At 57.4% G+C, this 19461-nt stretch overlaps 2 protein-coding genes and 1 long non-coding RNA gene across 12 annotated transcripts; 1 reads left to right on the forward strand and 2 right to left on the reverse strand.

The window, feature by feature from the left end:
- Positions 1–28: 28 nt before the first annotated feature.
- Positions 29–8340, reverse strand: ZNF696 (zinc finger protein 696). Of its 6 annotated transcripts, none has more exons than XM_074316689.1 (3): positions 8204–8340; positions 3244–3337; positions 29–1636 (listed from the first exon to the last, which is right to left on the reverse strand). In XM_074316689.1, exons 2-3 carry the CDS (start codon positions 3275–3277, stop codon positions 555–557), a joined length of 1116 nt encoding a protein of 371 aa, XP_074172790.1. In that variant the 5' UTR covers positions 3278–3337; positions 8204–8340; the 3' UTR covers positions 29–554. The 6 variants fall into 6 exon arrangements, with proteins under 6 accessions (XP_074172790.1, XP_074172791.1, XP_019567735.2 ...); XM_074316690.1 differs by having other exon boundaries at positions 3244–3340; positions 8204–8323; XM_019712176.2 differs by having other exon boundaries at positions 8193–8271.
- Positions 8341–8915: 575 nt separating this feature from the next.
- On the forward strand, positions 8916–13629 carry LOC141567862 (uncharacterized). 2 transcript variants are annotated; one of them, XR_012490783.1, is made up of 5 exons: positions 8916–9053; positions 9531–10163; positions 12017–12249; positions 12772–12964; positions 13141–13629. It is a non-coding gene; the product is annotated as an uncharacterized LOC141567862 (long non-coding RNA). The 2 variants fall into 2 exon arrangements; XR_012490784.1 differs by lacking the exon at positions 8916–9053 and having other exon boundaries at positions 9539–9666; positions 9952–10163.
- Positions 13630–13664: 35 nt separating this feature from the next.
- Positions 13665–19266, reverse strand: GLI4 (GLI family zinc finger 4). 4 transcript variants are annotated; one of them, XM_019712243.2, is made up of 4 exons: positions 18978–19264; positions 17430–17591; positions 15605–15721; positions 13665–14751 (listed from the first exon to the last, which is right to left on the reverse strand). In XM_019712243.2, the coding sequence occupies exons 1-4, from the start codon at positions 19024–19026 to the stop codon at positions 13832–13834; spliced, it is 1248 nt and encodes a 415-aa protein (XP_019567802.2). In that variant the 5' UTR covers positions 19027–19264; the 3' UTR covers positions 13665–13831. The 4 variants fall into 4 exon arrangements, with proteins under 4 accessions (XP_019567802.2, XP_019567803.2, XP_019567805.2 ...); XM_019712244.2 differs by having other exon boundaries at positions 18974–19263; XM_019712246.2 differs by lacking the exon at positions 18978–19264 and adding an exon at positions 18401–18967.
- Positions 19267–19461: the final 195 nt, after the last annotated feature.

The following is a 19461-nucleotide window of genomic DNA, read 5'->3' on the forward strand; positions in this document are numbered from 1 at the left end:
CACGTGAATAAATCTCAACACAAGCAGAGAAAAGGAAGTCACATATATATGAGTTTGTATCACCATTCTGTTAATACAAAATTCTAGGACAAGCAAAACTATGGTAACAGAAATGAGGTCACGGGTTGCCTCTGAGGATGGGGGTGTTGACCTGAAGGGGACAGTTTGTACCTTGATAGTGTCCTGGTTATAAAGGTCAAAACCGGGTACATTTGTCAAATCTCATAAAACCAAACACTTAAGATCTGTACATTTCACCTTATGTAAATTATAACTCAGAAAAAAAGTGCTCTAAAAATGAAACAATTTCGGTGTCACCATCAAGTCGCCTCACGCCTTTGGGAAAGCCGACATGTTCCATGTAGGAAGCCTGCCTCCCGAGACTCCCTTCTCCTCCAGCTGCTCCTGGGCGAGGGGCCGTGGACACGCACGGCAGGGCTCACGCAGGCAGCTGCAAGCACCCGGCAGCTTTATTATCCCGTCAGAGCACGGGAGCGAGCCCCCCACGCACGGGCGGGTGGTGCTGTTGGGGTTCGCACTCCCGGCCCCACCCCTCACTCCTGGCTGTGGACCCGCTGGTGCTGGATGAGGTGGAAGCTCAGGCGGAAGGCCCGGCCGCACTCGGTGCAGCGGAAGGGCTTTTCGCCGGTGTGGATCCTCTGGTGCCGGAAGAAGCCCGACAGGGCCCGGAAGGCGCGGCCGCACTCGGAACAAGCGTACGGCTTCTCCCCGGTGTGGATGCGCCGGTGCTCGCTGAGGAAGGAGCTGCGGCTGAAGGCGCGCCCGCACTCCTGGCAGGCGAAGGGCTTCTCGCCCGTGTGCACGCGCTGGTGCTGGATGAGGTTGGAGCTCTGGCTGAAGGCCTTGCCGCACTCGCCGCACGCGTACGGGTTCTCGCCGTGGTGGGTCCTCTGGTGCCGGACGACGTTGGAACTATGGATGAAGGATTTCCCACACTCCCGGCACTCGTACAGCCGCTCTCCGCTATGGGTCCTCTGGTGCTTAGCAGCGTCTGACCGCTGACTGAAGGTCTTGCCACACTCGGCGCAGTCATAAGGCTTTTCCCCGGTGTGCACTCTCTGGTGTCTAATAAGATTGAAGCTCTGGCTGAAGGCTTTCCCACACTCCTTGCACACGTATGGCTTCTCCCCATTGTGAATTCGCTGGTGCCTGACGACGTGTGAGCTGTGGATGAAAGCCTTCCCACAGTCACTGCATTCATAGGGTTTCTCCCCAGAATGAATGCTCTGGTGTTTCACCACATCCGAATAGCATTTGAAGCTCCTGTCACAGATGCTGCACTGGTGAGGCCGCCCTTTCCAGGGGCCTCTGCCATCTGTCCCAGAGCCTGCATTCAGGGTAGTGTTTGACCCGGATACACTGTTCTCCTGGCCATTCTGGTCCCCAGTTTCCTCATAACCAGCTGGGCCCTGAGCGACCTCTCTGGGCGTCTCTCCAGCTTCATTCCCACAAAGGTCCAGAAACCCCAGTGGCTGGGGAGGCCTCTGGCACAGTCCTGGCGTTCGCTCTCCGTGGTGTTCCCTCTCTTCTGGAGCCTCCTGCCGTGGCATCAACCCTGTGCTCTCAGCCCCTTGCTCAGGAGCCTGGCCAACACTTGATGCCTGTGCTGGGAAATCTGGAAAATGAAGGTCAGCAATGTATGATTTTAGACATAAGAAACTCTACGAAACAATACACAGTTATGCATGAACTTGAGATAGCGTTGGTGACCCACGGTAATGGCAGGACACTAATAAAGCCGGTGTATAGTAGGTACCCATTAGTTTGCTTGTCCAGTTCCCGCCCAATTCTCCCTCAGTTCCTAACTTCTGTGGGCACAGAAATGGACGAGGGACCGGAGGGTGGGTTAGGATCCTTTCCGGTGACTCCAGGCAAGGCCTGAGCCTCTGCCTGCATTAGCCTGGTCTCAGGAATGGAGGGATGGGCCGTGCACCCTTGGTCTGCCTCACAGCCTGGGAAGCAAAGCAGAAGAAACCAGAAGGCTCTGAAAGCAAACGTGTCCTGGTTCCCACTGACCACTCTGACCCCTGATCCCCCAAGACAACACTATCCCTGACAACTCTCTACAACCCACCAAACTCGAAGGGCTCTGCTCTGTGCAAGTAAGGGGGGTTCTTATCCCAACATCAGTACCCAGAGTGGGCAATGGCCTGTGGAAGGGACACCGGGCCCTTGGGTCCTGGCTGGTGGCAGTGAAGCTGGTTAAATTAGGGCCTGTTGGCTCATGGCCACAGACCAGGTGCCTGTTTAGACAACAACTTCAGGGATGTAGCTGCAAAATCATGGGACATCAGAAGGCTGGGTAGTGCCTGCAGCCTTCCTAGAATTTCCTGCCACAGGCTCTTACAGGGGCAAGTGGGGAGGTGGCTCAGAGGGCAGGGACACCAGGGCAAGCACGTCAACCAAGTTGAGAGAAGACCTTCCTGCCCATAGGCAGAAACCTCGTCAGCTGAACAGAAGCAGTGACGCCCCAAGCTGCACCCTCAGCTCAGTGGCTGACTGAGGGCCTCCCAGGCAGTGAGAGCAGGCTGGCGTCTGGCCTTCCATCGGTTCCCTAACAAGAGCATTAGTATGAGCACCAGGTGGGGAGGGAGTGTGTACACATGTGACCTGGGCAGCCATGTCTGTGTCCCACCTAGGCTCCCCACAGAACAAAAATCATGAGTGTGACCGTGAACAAGCTTCAAACACCGCTTGTCTCTTTGCTAAGGAAGGTGGCACTACTGTCAGCAACGGTCACGTGGTAGTGTATCCGCAACAACAGGAAACTAAACATGAGTCCTCCACTTCAACAGCGCTCCAATGTGGCCTGGACCTTCAAAATAGAGGGTCCTGGAGCCTGAGACGGAGGTGGCCAATGGCAGGAGGCTAGCCAGATCTTCAAATTCTTCCTGGTCACCTCCTCTGAGCCCAGGCCAGCCGACACTGCTGGGCCCCGGGGAAACAAAGCCAAGAATTAATATTCTCATTCTCAGAAGTCTCCAGGTGGAGCGACCAGAGAAACAGAGGCATGTAGAGAGTGGCCAGGAGAGCACAGGCATGGAGCCAGGTGAGGTGAGGACCGCAGGCAGAGGGAGGTGGGGGGCTGTGACGGGAAAAGGAGAGTGGGGTGGGGTGATGCTGCCAGGATGGCACTCGGGGAGCCCTGATTCCTAAGCCATCCCCCCTCCCTAGCTCCAGGATGGTCCTCCAACTGCTCTGGGCCTGGCTGCCCACCCTCACCTGTGCATGTGTCCATCAGGGTGGCCCTCTCCATGGCGTGTGGAGACCCAGGCCTGGGCTCCCCTCCCTTCAGAAACACCAGGAGTGGGGACACCTGCTTGGGTAAAAGGAAGGAGAGGACAAAAAGTGACAGAGGGAGGTGAGGTCAGAGCTGCCTCCAGGGATCATGAAGGCGCCACCCACCCACTGGGCCTGTTTCTGTCACTAGAAATCAAGGTCCTGACTGAACAGACACCCCAGGAAGTACCGTTCTATGGGGTGCTGGCTCCCTCCACCTCAGACTCAGGAAAGGGGGGCGTCAGCACCACTGTCGTCTGCCTTTACCACCTTCAAGCAGTTTGCAAATGTCTAAAGAAATAATCATGGGTTTTTAAATTTTGTTCATAATTATGAAGACTTAAATATGAAAACAAGAAAAAATTATTTGAACAGTGCAATTTTGGATTAAGGAATGATTTTGCTAAGCTTAACACCAAAGGTAAAGTCTCACATTTAACTACAGAAGAAAACTTAGTTTAAAAACAAACAGACAAAGGGGCAGCCAGATGACTCAGGTGGTTAGAGCATGAGCTCTTTACAACAAGGTTGCCCGTTTGAGAACGGCGACTGGACTTGGAGCTGAGCTGCACCCTCCACAACTAGATTGAAGGACAATGACTTGATTTGGAGCTGATGGGCCCTGGAAAAAACATACTGTTACCCAATAAAAATTTAAAAAACAAATGAAAAAAATTTTTAAAAAATGGGTGGGGCTTGCAACATAGATAGGGGTTCATATCCTTAACATATAAAGACGGCCATATATTGAGAAAGCATGGAAAACTGCTAAAAGCCACGAACAGATAACACACACACACACACACACACAAATATCAAGTGGCTAATGTATTTTAAAATACAAGTCCCACATTTGTTCCCACCTCATTGCAATTCAGAAACGTCATTCAAAATACCATTGTTTCCTCTGAAAATGGCAAAGACTTAAAAACGGTAGCTCCTTACGAGCAGGAAGAGTAGGGTAAACGGGCACCTCGCACACCGCTACTCAGAGGGTGGTCATTGGACAACTTACAAATGCCCTAGAGTCACACCGCAATTCCATCTCCACAAACCTCTCCTGACACTGAAATTTTGGAGATTTACCTACATAGAAATTTCATCTCCAGTTTGTTTGCAGAAGAAACCTTGGAAATTTCAAGCAAAGAACAAGAAAGGTTGGCTCAAGAAAATCCAAGATACCGGGGTAGATAAACACTGTGCCTATGTCCTTCTGTGAACACATTAAATTACAACTAAATTACAGAGCAGTCAACCTGGAGAACCATCTGAAGTCTGACTAAACTGAAGTTTTACAACTAAGAATTAAAAAAAGCCACGTCGAGACTGGTAGGAGGGGCAGAGACACGAAACTGGCTGACCCTAAACCTCCCTATGGCAGTTGAGAATCTGGAGGGACATTAGCGGAGTCCCCACAACAAATGGCTGTGAAAAACAGTGGGAATTCCGACCATCCAGATGGGACAGAGGCTGCGGGATACCCAGGCGTCCTCTTAAATGGCCACGCACAGACTCGCTCGCAAGCGCTCACCTTGGGCTCCAGCGAAGGGACAGTGACTCGGGGGGCATCAGAGGCATACGGGGGAAAGACTGAGGTGTGTGGCTTCATAGCGAGGGTTGGAGAGCAGTCCCATTTTCCCTGTGTGGGGCCCTTCTCCCATGCAGCCAGCAGGTCGGCACCATCTTTCCTGTGTTTAGCCCTCCCCCTCTGGCTAAATCTGAATCTGATCCGTCTGGTGAGTTCTGCTTCTCTGCCCTGCTGACTCATTGGGACCCCACATTTACACCTGAGCAGCTGGCCCCACGCGCACTGCACTTTTTCTTGGAAAACTAGCCAAGTCCAGTGGGCCCCAGGTGGGCAGTGTCTGGCTTTGGTGACGTCTGCTGAGTAGCTCTAGGCTCAGCACTGTCACCAAACCAGAATCTACATTAACCTGGTGACCACAATTCTTCCCACTCTAGAGACTCCCTGAGACCCTGCCTCACTTAACTCACATACCACACAAGGTTTTATCAGAGGCTGAACCTTAAGGGAGCCAGCAGGTGGCAACAAGCCTCAGGATGTCCTGGCTTTTATGGACCTACCCCAGGACCAGTATTGGTGGTAGATGTCCTTGGTTCACAGCGTGGCCTCTCTCATGCTCCTCCAACTTTAGCACAGGCAACAAACAACTGTAGATTGCTTTGTAGCTCCTACAGGCAGTGGGTGACCTGGGCCTGCACCAGAGCCCCTCCCAAGAGGCCCCAGAACCAACATACTTGGAGGATAGCAGAGCACCACCCAATTAGCCCCCCAAGTCGCTCACCCAAAGGGTGGTCTCAACAGACACCAGAGCCCACTGGGGCAAATCACACTCAGTGGGGTAAACCCCACACAGAGTCCTGTAAGCTGTGGACATGGCCAAACCCCACAGCCAATCAGCCTGAGGGTCGATCCCACCCACTGATGTGCCAATAACAATGAAGGCTCCACTATAACAGGAGGGCACACACAACCCACACAAGGGACACTCCTGGAGCACCTGGAGCAGGTGACCAGGGACACTGTGCCAGTGGCCCCCAGAGCACCTACATAAGGCGCCCCGACCAAAACTGGGAGGCAGCCACAATGAGGAAACCAAAAAAAAAAAAAAAAAAAAAAAAATGCATCCCAAATGAAAGAACAGTAGAAAACTCCAGAAAAAGAACTAAACAAAATGAAGGCTGCAACCTACTAGAGACAGAGTTCAAAACACTGGTTATAAGGATGTTCAAGGAACTTAGTAAGAACTTCAACAAAGAAATATGAAGCATGACAAAGGACACAGAAACCCTGAGAACCAGTCAGGACTGAAGAACACGGTAACTGAAATGAAGACTGCACGACAAGGAATCGCCAGCAGCCTAGATGAAGCAGAGGATCAAACCAGTGATTTGGAGACAAAGTAGCAGAAAACACCCAATCAGAGAAGCAAAAAGAAAAAAGAATCCAAAAAAATGAGGATAGTTTAAAAGACCTCTGGGACAACATCAAGTGCAACAACATTCGTATTATAGGGGCACCAGAAGGAGAAGAAAGCAAGGAGTTCAGAACCTATTTGAAAAAACTGATGGAAAACTTCCCTAACCTGGCAAAGGAAATAGACATACAAGTCCGGAAAGTGTAGAGAATTCCAAACAAGATGAACCCAAACAGGCCCACACCAAGACACATCATAATTAAAATGCCAAAGGTTAAACACAAAGAGAGACTCTTAAAAGCAGCAAGAGAAAAGCAGTTAGTTACCTACAAGGGAGCTCCCATGACTATCAGCTGACTTCCCAACAGAAACTTTGCAGGCCAGAAGGGATTCGCATGAAATGTTCAAAGTGATGAAAAATAAGGACCTACAATCACGATTACTCTACCCAGCAAAGCTATCATTTAAAATCGGAGGACAGATAAAGAGCTTCCCAGATAAGAAAAAGCTAAAGGAGTTCATCACCACCAAACCAGTATTACAAGGAATGTTACAGGGACTTCACACACACACACACATCAAAATAATAAAATAGCAATAACTACATATCTATCAACAATCATCTTCAATGAAATAGATTAAATGTTCCAATCAAAAGACATAGGAGGGCTGAATGGCTTAGAAAACAAGACCCTTACACATACTGCCTACAAGAGACTCACTTTGGATTGAAAGACCCAGAGACTGAAAGTAAAAGGATGGAAAAACATATTTCACGAAAATGGAAACAAACAAAGCTGAGATAGCAATACCTATACCAGACAAAATAGACTTTAAAACAGTCTTTAACAAGAGACAAAGGACCCAGCAATCCCACTTCAGGGTATTTATCTGAAGAAACCCAAAATGCTACTTCAAGGGGATGTGTGCATCCATATGTTTTTACAGCACTGTTTACAATGGCCAAGATGTGGAGGCAGCCTGGGTGTCGGTCAATGGAAGAATGGATAAAGAGGAGGTGGTACATATATACAACGGAATATTGCTTGGCCAGGGAAGGGAATGGGTTCTTGCCATCTGCACGGGCATGGATGGACCTGGAGGGAATTGTGCTGAGTGAAGTATGTCAGAGAAAGACAGATGCAATGTGATTTCACTTATATGTGGAATCTAAAGAACTAAATAAATAAACAAAACAAACTCATAGATACAGAGAACATTTTGATGGTTGCCAGATGGGAGGGGGGTGGGGGATGGATGAAAAAGGGGAAGGGATTAAGAAGCACAAATTGGTTGTTACAAAGTAGTCACAGGGATGTAAAGTAAAGCACAGTGAATATAGTCAATAATATGGTGATAACTATGTATAGTCCAGGTGGGGTTAGTCAAGGGCACCAGTTCGTAAATTATACAAATGTCTAACCACTATGCTGTACACCTGAAATTAACATAATACTGAACGTCAGCTGTAACTGAAAAATTACAAAACGGGGGCAGAATGTGAAGGTCCACATTTCCAGGTATAAAACAAGGAAGTCACGGGGATGCAATGTACAGCATGGGGACCACAGTCAATAATCATATGAGACCTCGTGTGGGCTGGCGTCAGATGGTTGCTGGACTTGTATAGTGATCACTTCCTTAGGTATATAAATGCTGCGTGACTGTGGTGTACATCTGAAACTCATATAATGTATGTGAACTATATTTTTTAATAAAAATCTTTAAAAAAATAACAAAAAAAGGTTAACACAGTGGGAATGCAGTGACCCCTGACGGCTGCCTCACTAGTCGGGGAGCTGTCCTCTGGCCATAGTGCCGTCCCCCGCTCCCACTTTCCACAGCGGACCTGCGGCTCTTCCTCAGCGAGAGCCCAGGAAGGACAGGAGGCCCTGCACCCGGCCTAGGAATCGCGCTTCGCCCGTCCCCGGCGTCTACCGCCCCCAAACTGACCAGCCACTAACCCGCAGACAAGTTGTCCACCCAAAGCGCCGCCGTCTCCTTCACCCGCCTGCGAGCGCTCCCGGCGACGCTCTAGGCCGCCGAAGGACTGAGCACTCGGCTGCCCTGGAGGCCGCTGCTCGAGTACTTCCGGAGACGCTCTAGGCCTCAGGAGGACTGCGCACTCTAGTGCCCTGGAGGTCGCGGTTTAGGCACTTCCGGTGACGCTCTAGGCCGCCAAAGCACAGAGCACTCAGCTGCCCTGGAGGTCGCAGCTCGAGTACTTCCGGCGACGCTCTAGGCCTCCGGAGGGCTGTGCGCTCGGCTGCCCTCGAGACCGTGGCTTGGACTTCCGGCGACGCTAGGCCTCCGGAGGACTGTGCGCTCGGCTGCCCTGGAAGCCACGGCTTGGGCACTTCCGGCGACGCTCTAGGCCTCCGGAGGACTGTGCGCTTGGCTGCCTTGGAGGCCGCGACTTGGGCACTTCCGGAGACGCTCTAGGGCCCCGGAGGACTGAGCTCATTCTCCCTGGATTCGGCGGTTCGGGGACTTCCGGCGACGCTGTAGGCCGTGGGAGGACTGCGGGCTCGTCTGCCCTGGGAGGCTACGGGGTCGACTGTCACTGCGCGCTGGCTGGCCTCTCTCTGCAATTCTTAAAGGAAGGTTCTCTAGCTCGAGTGCAAGAGCCTCCCTGACTATTGTCCCAGCCACCTTCAGAGCAAGCCTCCCTCCCCCGTCTTTCCGCCCCACGGGCTTTCCAGAATCCCACCTTCTGCCAGTCCCCATTTCCCACGCACCTGTCTGGGGGCAGCTCTCCCTTCTCCCAACTGGGCTCCATCCCCTCCAGCCAGGTCCAAGGATGAGATCAGAGAAGTAAGTCTGGGTTTGGTGACCGAGCTGACTGCGGAGTGAGCGAACGAACGAATGAACGAAGTCAGTGCTAGTGGAGAAACGGGAGTGCCATGGGGGAAAAGAGGCGACAGAATCTCAGGAAACTTCCCCATGTTGAAAGAGCAGGAGAAAAGGGTCAAAGGGGAGGGAGTCACGGGGTGGGCAGCAGCCTCACCCTCGCTGCTCCTTAGCACGCGGGGCCCTTCATAAGCCCCCAAGCAGCACAGAAATCCCTTTTTGCTGGCGAGTGCCCGGGGGGCGGGGCTGAGAAGCTCAGTGGTGCCAGGCACTGTGAGGCTGGCACCAAACTCATGCCCACTGGCCCCACCGTGCAGGCGGCCTGCCGCCCTGCTGCTCAGCCCTGGGGTGTCCACTACCCGCACACTCACCGCTGGTCCCGCACGTGTGAATCACTTCCTCCAACATCAGCACCCCTGAGACAGATGCTGCTTTGCACAGGAGGACATTTGGGTTTCCAGAGGAAGGAGCTGGTGCACGGAAAAGGGAAGCGACACCCCTCACTTGGCCAGGCTGCGATGACAGACAAGCACACATCTCCGTGGCCAGAGACCACAGAGCTCCGTGCTCACCGAGGGTCAGTGGGCCGCCAGTGGGTTGCTGGTGCTGCGGGGGAGGGGGCCCTTTTTGCTTCCTTTATTGCCTAGAGCACCTTGGGCACGGCGGGGTTCGAGGACTGGGACATGCAGTTCTGCCACCACTTGGGGGACGAGACGCAGGGTCCAGACCGCAGTGGACCTACCCTTTGGCTGGTGGTCAACAGCGGGGCCAGGACGGAAGGACCCAGGCGGTCTGAGTCCAGCTCTGGGTTCACAGCACAGCTGCAGTTCAGTCCTGCCTGAGCCTCGGTTTCCACCTGTAGGTCAGGGATGCAGGCACCTCTCACGCTTGGGGGACTGGAGATGCAGTGCACAGGGCTTCTAGTGCTGCTCCTGGCAAATCGGAGACCTTCAGTACACCGACGTTATTTTAGAGCTGAGGTTAAGTCAATCTGTTTAAACAGCAACAATTGTAAACCACTCCCAAGCCTACAAGACTGGCGGAAATGTGTGCGAACACTCCCTGCACTTGTTGGTGAGTGATGTCTTTTTTTTTTTTGGGGGGGGTGTTCTATTTTTTCTAAACTTCTCAAATTTTCTTTAAAGACCATGAATGGCTCTTACAATGAAAACAAACTCCCAAACGCTATTTAAGAAAAAGAATCTGTTACAACCTGTGCTCCTTGAAGACTAGACCAGTTTTCCTGGGGCGGGGGTGGAGGGGGGCGGAGGCTGGGCAGAGCCCCAGGTGGCAGCACACTGGGTGACCAGAGATGTCAGGTCAGAGCCTGTGGCCCAAGGGAAAAAGACAGGGGCTCAAAAGGGGAGTACCGTTTCCCTGGATCCTGGCCTCTGGAAGAGGAGAGCCTGGCGTGTCCCCTTGGCTGGCGATGTAGGAGGTAAAGTCACAGCGGGTGACACAGCTGCTATCGCGGGACAGAAGACTCGTGCTGACAGGTCCTGAGCACAACAAATGCCAGCTGGGTGGGGATGGGGCCGCGCCCTGAGCCCACATGCTCTTCCAGGGACAGGGCGGCCTGGACTTAACAAGGCCTGTCCCGACATTCTAGGACGAGTTTCTCACAAAGGGAAACGCGGTCTTCCGCATTATTTTCAAATCTCACAGAAATCTGTCAGCAGGCCTCTTTAAACTACAGAAAGTGGGTAAAGCGTAACTTGGGAACCTGGCCCATGGCCCACGCGTCCCACGCAGTGGCTGCGCGGAGACCCTGGGGCGTGGCCTGGCTGCGCCCTCAGTCCTCACCCGCGGGTTTGCGATCGGGGACCCCCTGGGTTAGGTGCTGGGGGGCGTGAGGACGGACGAAGGCCGTGGCGTGGTGGCTAGGGGACAGCGGAAGGCCGTGTCCACTCCCGGCCCCAGGGCCCCGCGACCCACGCAGCGGAGCCACTCAACCGCGGCGCGGCGGGACCGGGCTGAGCCACAGCGGGAAGCGCGCGCTGCACCCACAGGAAGCGCCGCCAGCACTTCCGGCCGCTCTAGGAAGCTCGGAAGACCCTCTGGGGAACCGGCGGCGGCGGGGGCTGGGGGCGTGGGGGAGGGAGCGGCTCGGGATACTGGGGGGAGCTGGCTGAGGGGACCGGCGCGGGGGAGCGGCCCGGGGGACGGACTCGGGGCGGGAGGACCTGGGAGCCGCGCGCGTGCCTGGAGCTGTCCGAGGTGCTGGGCTGGACGGGGCCCCGGGGTCCCTGAGGCCGACTCCGGACGGAGGGATGGAGCAAGGGGACTCGGTGTGTAGGGTCCTGAGGCCGCAGGAAGGGCTTTGGGAGGCAAACGAGGGGCACTCAGTTTGTGACTCTAGAAGACCTCTGGTCTATGCGTGGGGGAGAGGAGGGAGATTTGGGTTGCTGGAGTGGTCTAGGGGATGGATGGCGGACGCTGGCGTGGACTGGGGTGAGATCATTACCGTGCACTGCTACGGCCAGTCCACGCGGCCTGCGACCAGCTCTGACCCTGGGCACGACAGCTACCTTCAAATCCTGAGGACCCTTCCTATGGACAAGTGTGGCCAGGTTATGACAGGCCCAGAGGACAGAGCTGGGAGTAACTGGAGGTGAAAGGGCAGATCGCAGCCCAAGCCAGACCTGTCCAGTGGGTTGAGGTGCCCGTCCAGGTGGTGCCTCGACAGGGCTTGGAGCACTTGCTTTAAGGGAGGGGCTGGATGAGACCAGAACTCCCCAAACCTGGCGCACCATCATCACTGGGGGTGTTGGAACTAAGTCCAGATCTCCTGGCTCAACCCCAGGCCGACTCAACCTGTCCCCCCAGGGTTTGGGCGGAATCTGTTTTTCAGCAAGCTCCCCAGGTGACATAATTGGGTGGTCTTGTCATGGGTTCTCACACCACATGAAACAAGGTCCGCTTCACAGGACTGACTGAGACCAGCATGAGACTTGCAAACAGCACCGCAGGGGGATGCTCGGAGCCGATCCAAGAAGGGCTGCAGCTTGGACCAAGGGGAAGGCGGGCTGTGACAAGTGGATGGAAACGTACGCAGCCCCGAGACCCTGCAGGGAAGCCCTCCTGTGGACTCTGTAGCAGCTACAGGACAGTCAGTCCTCAGCCTCCCGCCCAACTGGGTTGCACTGGGCTCAGCCTGCAGGTAAGGCACACAACCCTCATAGGACCTGAGGGTGGAACGGGCTCCGTTCTCACCCGAGTCGCCAGAGTGGGTTTCAGGGCCATCTTTCACTGCACAGGCTGTGCTGATAGCCCCGTAACGGGTGTCAGCTGGTGGCACTGTTTGCAGGTGATGTTGCAGAAGTTACTCGAGGAAAAACGGACCAAGTCCCCAAAGAATGTGCCCCCTTTGCAGACCACAATCCTAAGAAAATTCTGGCCCCCAGTCTCCTCTCCCTCACTTGGGGATGAATCCCTTGGCAGTGACGTTGGTATGGCACGAGAAAAGGGGCCTGATGGTCCGGTCAGTGCAGACATACAAGCCCAGCCTGGGCGCTGACGCAGCAGGACGACCCTCCCAGAGCACAGGCCAACCCTGCCACTCCCCACGAAGCTGGGGAGGCCCTGCTTGCTGCTCTGTGGCCCGGCTGCTCAAAGACTGAAGTCCCACATTGCCTCGCGGTATTAGGGAGAGCGGGGACAGGTACATTTGCTCATCTTTCAGGCCAAAGGCACTTGAGTTTTCGGGCGCCACTGCCACTGCACATCAGCAAGGACGACTCGAGGAGGTGCCCTAACCTGTGAAGCTTATGTCCAGAGACAGCCTGGCTGCCCGCCCTCTCACTGAGTGGGGGTGCAGGGCAGGGGAGCCCAAAACACTTGGTGGCCACGGGGCCCTGGGAGTGTGGCCTGGAGAGGTGAGGCAGCCCAGCCACAGGGCTCTGTGAACTGGGTCCCAGTGGAAAGAGGAACTGGGGAGGGGCCCGGCACACCTCAACTGGGGTGGGGGTAGGGTGGTGCCACACTGTCCAAGGGGGGCAGGTGGGACAGGGAGTGGGCACATGCTGTTGACACTTGGGCCATCCCCACCCAGCTGAGCTCTTTCCAGAGCTGGAAGTCCAATAGCTACAAGGCAGACATGGCAGATCTGAAGACCGCCTACACTGTCAAGAGGAGAATGCCCTGGGCCCCCACCTTCCGGGGCCGCTTCGCACATGCGCAGGAGTAATGGACAGGCGCAGCCTTCAACTGAAGCCCGCTGGCCTTAGCCACCGCCAAGTGCCCACCCGAGAAGGCAAACAGTAGTCTGCGACTTGCTGTGTGAAGAACAGGCCACGCGCATTCTCCCAGATCCGCGAGGGGACCGCATTACCTCGGTCTGGGCCAGCCGGTCCTCCCAGCCCCACTCTGGGTCTCTGCATCTGGAAACAGCCACCTTGGGGCGCCGCACTGCGCCCTGGCTGTGGCTCCAGGTAAGTCACGATGCTTCCAGGCCTCAGTCCCATGAGATCGGAGACTAAAGGGAGCCCTGTTTCCCGCACCCCCACCCCACTCCTCTCGGAGACGGGCTCTCAGGAACCAGAAGCAGCCCCATGGTCTCGCCCAGGCAGCAATAGCTCGGGTTTCCATCAACTAAAAAGAATTTATTCGGGACACTTGGCACGCGGTGCCGGCTGCGCCAGCCCGGAAGGGTGAGCGGGCCAGAGCCTTCCCTCTGCAAGCGGCCCGTCCAGGCCTGGCTGCGGCCGGTGCCCCTGCTGGCTCTACCGCAGCCTCCGCACCTGTTACTCCCGGTAGTGGACGCGCTGGTGCTGGATGAGCTGCGAACTCTGGCCAAAGGCCTTGCCACAGGCGCCACAGGCGAAGGGCTTCTCGCCCGTGTGCGTCCGCAGGTGCCGGAAGAAGTGGGAGCGGCCGCGGAAGGCTTTGCCGCAGTCGGCGCACTCGTAGGGCTTCTCGCCGGTGTGGATGCGCTGGTGCTCGATGAGCACGGAGCTCCAGATGAAGGCCTTGCCGCACTGGCTGCAGGCGTACGGCTTCTCGCCCGTGTGCAGCCGCTGGTGCCGCACCAGGTTGGAGCTCTGGCTGAAGGCCTGGCCGCACTCGCCGCACTTGTACGGCTTCTCGCCGTTGTGGATGCGCACGTGCTGGGTGAAGTGCGAGCTGTGGCTAAAGGCGCGGCCGCACTGGCCGCACTCGTAGGGCTTCTCGCCCGTGTGGATGCGGTGGTGCTGGATGAAGCCCGACCAGCCACGGAAGCGCTTGCCGCACTCGTGGCAGGCGTAGGGCTTCTCGCCCGTGTGGATGCGCTGGTGCTTCAGCAGCAGCGAGTTGTACTTGAAGCTCTTGCCGCAGGCCTCACACCTGTGCGGCTTCCCGCCCCGTGGGCTGCCCTGCCGGGCCCCAAGGCCAGAGCCCCGGCCGAAGCTGTCCCCCAGCTCAGGGCCACCGTCGGTCCCAGAGGCTCCCTGTGGCACGAGCGTCATGCACCAGGCACCCCTGTTCTGAGAACAGGACACGGCCCCTGGCAGCTGGCCTGCTGGTTGCTCCAAGCTGGACTCCTGCCCAAAGCTGTCCCCACACATGGGCCTACGAGGAAGAGACCTCAGAAGGGTCCTCAGTGCCTCGCCGTCCTGATCCAGCTCCTCCCCAGGACCCTGCAGGTGGGGAGGTGACAGAACCTGCTCGGGCTCCAACTCAGAATCTGAAATGAGACACGGGAGAGGCCGATGGCACCCGCCCACCCGCCAGTCCACCTGGGGGGGGGGGGGCACTATGTCTGCCCTTCCAGGTGACAGGACCAGCAGGGGGCGCCACAGTTTCGAGACCAGGCTGAGAGCAGAGCCCCCCCCCCCCCCGGAAAGCCTGACAGCAGTCAGACTCCGGGAAGCACAATGCCCTCTGCTCAAAGGGGTGCCACCCAGATCCCTGCAGGGGCGAGGCTGCTGCTTCACACTCTGCAAGGGGGCGCCCTTCCCGAGGCCCACAGGCCCACAGCTCCTCCAAGGGTTGGTCAAGGTCAGGTGGCAACTGCCTCTTGGCCCAGCTCCCCCTGCCCCTGGGGAACTGCCTGATACATTCAGGGTCTCCAGATGGGGACGTGGGGAGGGTTGGAGAGCAGCAAGGGGCTGAGGACCTGGATTAGTGCAGCCCCAGCCAGGCTGTGGGGAGAAGGGGTGGGGACCAGAACTTGATTTGGGGGACAAGTGGAGGCCAAGGGCACTCCACAGCAGGAGGGGGCCCCAGGACAACTCCCTGCTTGCGGGTCTGTGTGAGGGGGGCAGTGTGCTGATCAGAGACCCCAGGCACACAGGCAGGTGACTACAGGGGTCTGGGGCTCAGGGGAGGGGTCTGGGTGGCACTCACAGCCTCGGGAAATGTCAGTGATGCGAGTGGGGAGTGTGGGGGGGCAGAAGGGAGCTCCGAGACAGGGACAAGTGGGGCCCACGGCCCTGGCAGTGCTGGTGCCCAAAGCAGTCGAGGACGCGGGGTCTGCCACGTGCAGCCACAGGTAAATGTGCTCCTGGGCTCACCCCAAGCAGGGTCTGATCACTCACCTGGCCAGCAGGTGTCGCTGCCGAGCGGGACCTCCTCCTCCTCCTGGAGATCCAGCTCGGACAGTCCCTCCTCCCTCAGTGGCTGGGACAGCACCTCAGGGCTGCAGCTGGCGGAGCCTGGGGGCACACGGGAGCTGGGGCTCAACTCCCCCTCCTCTCAAATCCAGCCAACCTGCAGGATGCCACCTGCTCCTAGGTCACACCCTCCAACACACCTCCTTCCCCCCATGGCACTCCCTCCAGAGCCTGCCCAGTGCCAGGCAGGAGGGCCTGCCTGGTGGCTTACATCTCTCTTCTTTAGGGTCAACCCTGCTTGTTTCCCTTGTGGGCAGGGTCCCCCCACTTCTGTTTCTGGCATAGCACAGGGAGAGCTGAAACTGCTGGCTGTGCAACCCACACTCCTTCCCACTGGGCAAAGCCCCTGGCACTTTAGGGCACCTGGACAAGGTCAAAGGCCCCAAGCCTGGCCTTCCGGGCTCTGGCTGCTCGTGGCCGGCCTCTGCCGGTGGAGCCCGCCAGGGGCAGCCGTACTGTGCATGGGCACCAGCCTTCTTATCCCGCAGGCCGGGCTTGGTCGGCATGTCCTCCGGGACAGCCCCTCCCAGCCCTATGCCCTGCCACTCCACAGCCTCAAGAGGAGCCACTGTTTTCTGGGCCCAGATGGGGGTCAAGGGCGTGGGCCTGAGTCAGACTGATGTGGTCAGAATCCTGCTGGCCTCCCCTGGCTCACACCTGCGCCTCCATGTCCCCATCAGAAACATGGGGACATGAGGTCCTACTTTACCAGGCTGTTGTGAAGGTGACATGAAAAACTGGAGGTGAAGTGTGGGTCTCCAAGTTCCGACTGCATAAAGGGTGGGGAGCACGGCCCCCAGGGCTGTGGGGCTGAGCTTTGGACAGGGCCCCAAAACCATCATGGAGGGAGAGGGAGCTAGTCCAGCAAAGGCCTGTGCAGTTTATGTGCTGGGTGGCGTCCAAGCTCTTTCCAGGCAGCACCCAGCCCACACCCGCCCCGCCTGGCCCACCACAGGGCCGCGCGGGGGCCAGGCAGGCTGCTAGAGCCAGGCGCAACACCAGGAATGGCTAGGAGCTCAGGTTCCGGTCCTGGATTGACCTGAGGGTGACCCAATTCCTGATCTCAGGCACCCCCGCGACCTCTCATTGTTAGTGCCCACCTAACATGGTCTGCCCAGAGCCTGGGACTCAGCACAGCTGCTACTCCACAAATTTCAGCTGTCATTACATCCCTCACCGCAACTGAGAACACCAAGAGCGAGAACATGAGATGGAGCACCCTGGGCCCTCGTCCTGACTGTCACCAGGTCACTTGTGTCCTCAGCTATGAGAGGGGCAGGCTAGGCCTCCTGTGGGACGTGGGGCACGGAGGACCCCAGGACACCCTGACATCTGAGCACAAGCAGGGCCCTGGACATCCTCCCCCGGCCAGTCACGGGTTACTTCCACACCTTGACGTCCCCAGACCCTTCCAGGGGAGTGGAGCAAGGTTCCTGGGACCCCACTCAAACCAGCTTGCCCAGAACTCTGGACACGATTTCCAAAGGCTTGGAGAAGGAGATGTGAGGACTTGCTCCTGTCACACGGGACCCAGGTGTGGAGGCTGCTTTTCTTTTTGCCCTGACCACCCTCTCGCCAAAGAAATGCAGTCCCAGAGGACTGTCCCCTAGGGAACCACTGTTTATGACACTCGGCCCCTAGACTCAACCAATGATGCCTGAGCCCCACCCAAATCTGAGGGTGCAGGAGTCCCGGAACCCAGGGAGCTGCTTTGGTTCCCGCCTGCAGGGTGGGTGTGCTGGGCAAGTACCGTGTTGATGACCACGGAGATGTAGCCGAGCCTTGTGGTGGTGGGCTCCAGGTGTCCCCGGTGACTCGAGGCTGACAGGGGATGGCACACAAGGGGGCTCCTGACCATCCCCCAGGGCTGCCATCTTCCCCAAGGCCTGATGAAGTTCTCCACACCTGGGACCTGGGGAAATGAAAACCATGGCACAATGAGCGGCTCACAGGGATGTGCGTGGGGCAAGGCCAGCAGCCCGTCAGCCACAGGTGAGCTCGTGGGAAGAACCCCTCATGTGGGGTCTGGGGTATGAGGCGATCGGGTCCCTGGTACATGAGTCCATGTGGAACAGCACCAACACCTGCAGGGACCACACCAAAAAGCTGTGTCCCAAAAAATGGCCTGGAGTGTCCTCCCAGCCCACAGCCTCACCCACAGAGAAAAGCACAGTGGTTCTCCCCGAAAAACCTGCACCACCGCTGGCGGCTCCTGGCCCTGGGGGATGGTGAAAAACTGAACCTCGTCTGCCGGAGCATCAGCATTCTAGATTAAATCTTAATGAGACATTCCCAGAAAGTAAAACCGTCTTCCTCAGACCCTGCAGAGCCCTCAGAGGCTGCAGGCGGTAACGGTAAGCTGCCGGCACCCCCACAGCGCCCGGGGCCTCCTTTGAGGTCAAAGATACTTTAATTTGGTTTGCAAGAATGGCTTATGCAATGTCAGAGGATTATCTTTTCACGCTGTGATGAAGCAGGACTCCTTCCTTGGGGTAAAGAAGGAGGACAAGTCAGGGCGGGCTCCGCAGACCCGGCAGACAGCACCTGCTCCTAGGAAGAGGGGAGGCAGCCCCAGAGGGGCTCTGGCCAGTGCCCGGGCCTTCTAGGTCAGCCCCCAGCAGGCCTCATCCCCTAATGAAGGGGTCACAGGCAGCTGGGACTGGGTGCCGGTCCTCAACCCCCCGTCACAACTTGTTTCTCGGTTAACTTCCTAGGACTTACCTGGGAAAGGGCACGCTCTGCCCCACCCTGGCTGTCTGAGCAGAGGTGGCGGGGACACAGGGCGCCCACAGGGACGCGAGCACAAACTCAGCGCACGTCCCACGCTCCCGCTGCTGCAACCGGCTGAGGCGGAAGGGACGCAAACGCCACCGGCCCAGGAGCAAACCTTTCTCTGCCCCCCTCTCTCCCAAGCTTGGAGCCTGTGCCCCGTGGGAAAAGGCCCGACCCCGGGGAGCCTGGCAGCAGACAGCAGCCTGCCCGGTCAGAGGTCCGGCGCTCACACTCGCTGGCCGCGGGCCTCGGACTAGAGACTTCTCTGAGCCTCAGCTTCCCATGTGCAAGGCGGGCATGACGGCTCCCGGGGTTCCGGGCGCGTGGGGAGGTGCCCCGCAAATGGACAAGGCGATCGCCTGGGGCCACTGCGCCCGCCACTCCGCGGATCGACCACCCGTGGTCCCAGGCAAGGCCCGGGATCAAGGTCACGCGGTGGCAGCTGCGGGGCCAGACCCGCAGGGACCACGCGCGAGTGCAGGCCAGGCCCTGAAGTCACCGCCCCGCCCGGCGTCCACTCACCTACCGGGCCGGAGGCGGCCATCCGCGCCCGCGCCGGCCGGAAGTGAGCGCATGCCCCGCTCCGCCCAGGCCGTGCGCACTTCCGGGCCGCTCTGGGCGCCCGGAGGACCGCCACCTCGGTGGCCGCAACGCGTGTGATGGAAGTACACACAGCCGAATTCCGCTTTGGACGTGTCGTCCACGAGAATGGACGGAGGCGCGGGGGCCCTGGCCTTCACCAGTTGCCCTTTTCTGTCTGGACATCGTCTCCGTGACCGGCCACCCAGTGTCGCCCCGCTGGATTCATTTTGGCGGGGTGGGGGCACCTTCCTGTTTCCTGTGAAGGGGGAACCTGGGGGGTTCTAGTTACCCAGACTTTGAGCCAATCACCATGTTTTCCGCCCGCCTCTTCCCCCTCCTACAGGAGCCCTGCCAGACTCAGCCTGAACAAGCATCTCGCTTAGGTTTCGGAGGGCCCTGCGCTGGGGCGGGGAGGGGGGAGGCTGCCC

Source organism: Rhinolophus sinicus, linkage group LG12 (assembly GCF_036562045.2).
Source record: "Rhinolophus sinicus isolate RSC01 linkage group LG12, ASM3656204v1, whole genome shotgun sequence".
Lineage (NCBI taxonomy): Eukaryota > Metazoa > Chordata > Mammalia > Chiroptera > Rhinolophidae > Rhinolophus > Rhinolophus sinicus.

Coding starts and splice junctions, on each gene's coding strand:
- ZNF696 (XM_074316689.1), bottom strand. CDS start 3,277: ATGGAGAGGGCCACCCTGATGGACACATGCACAG. Junction 1,637..3,243: donor CCTGATGGACACATGCACAG/GTGAGGGTGGGC, acceptor TTCATTTTCCAG/ATTTCCCAGCACAGGCATCA.
- GLI4 (XM_019712243.2), bottom strand. CDS start 19,026: ATGCGCTCACTTCCGGCCGGCGCGGGCGCGGATGGCCGCCTCCGGCCC. Junction 15,722..17,429: donor TCTCCGTGGTCATCAACACG/GTACTTGCCCAG, acceptor GTGTGCCCCCAG/GCTCCGCCAGCTGCAGCCCT. Junction 14,752..15,604: donor CAGCGACACCTGCTGGCCAG/GTGAGTGATCAG, acceptor GTCTCATTTCAG/ATTCTGAGTTGGAGCCCGAG.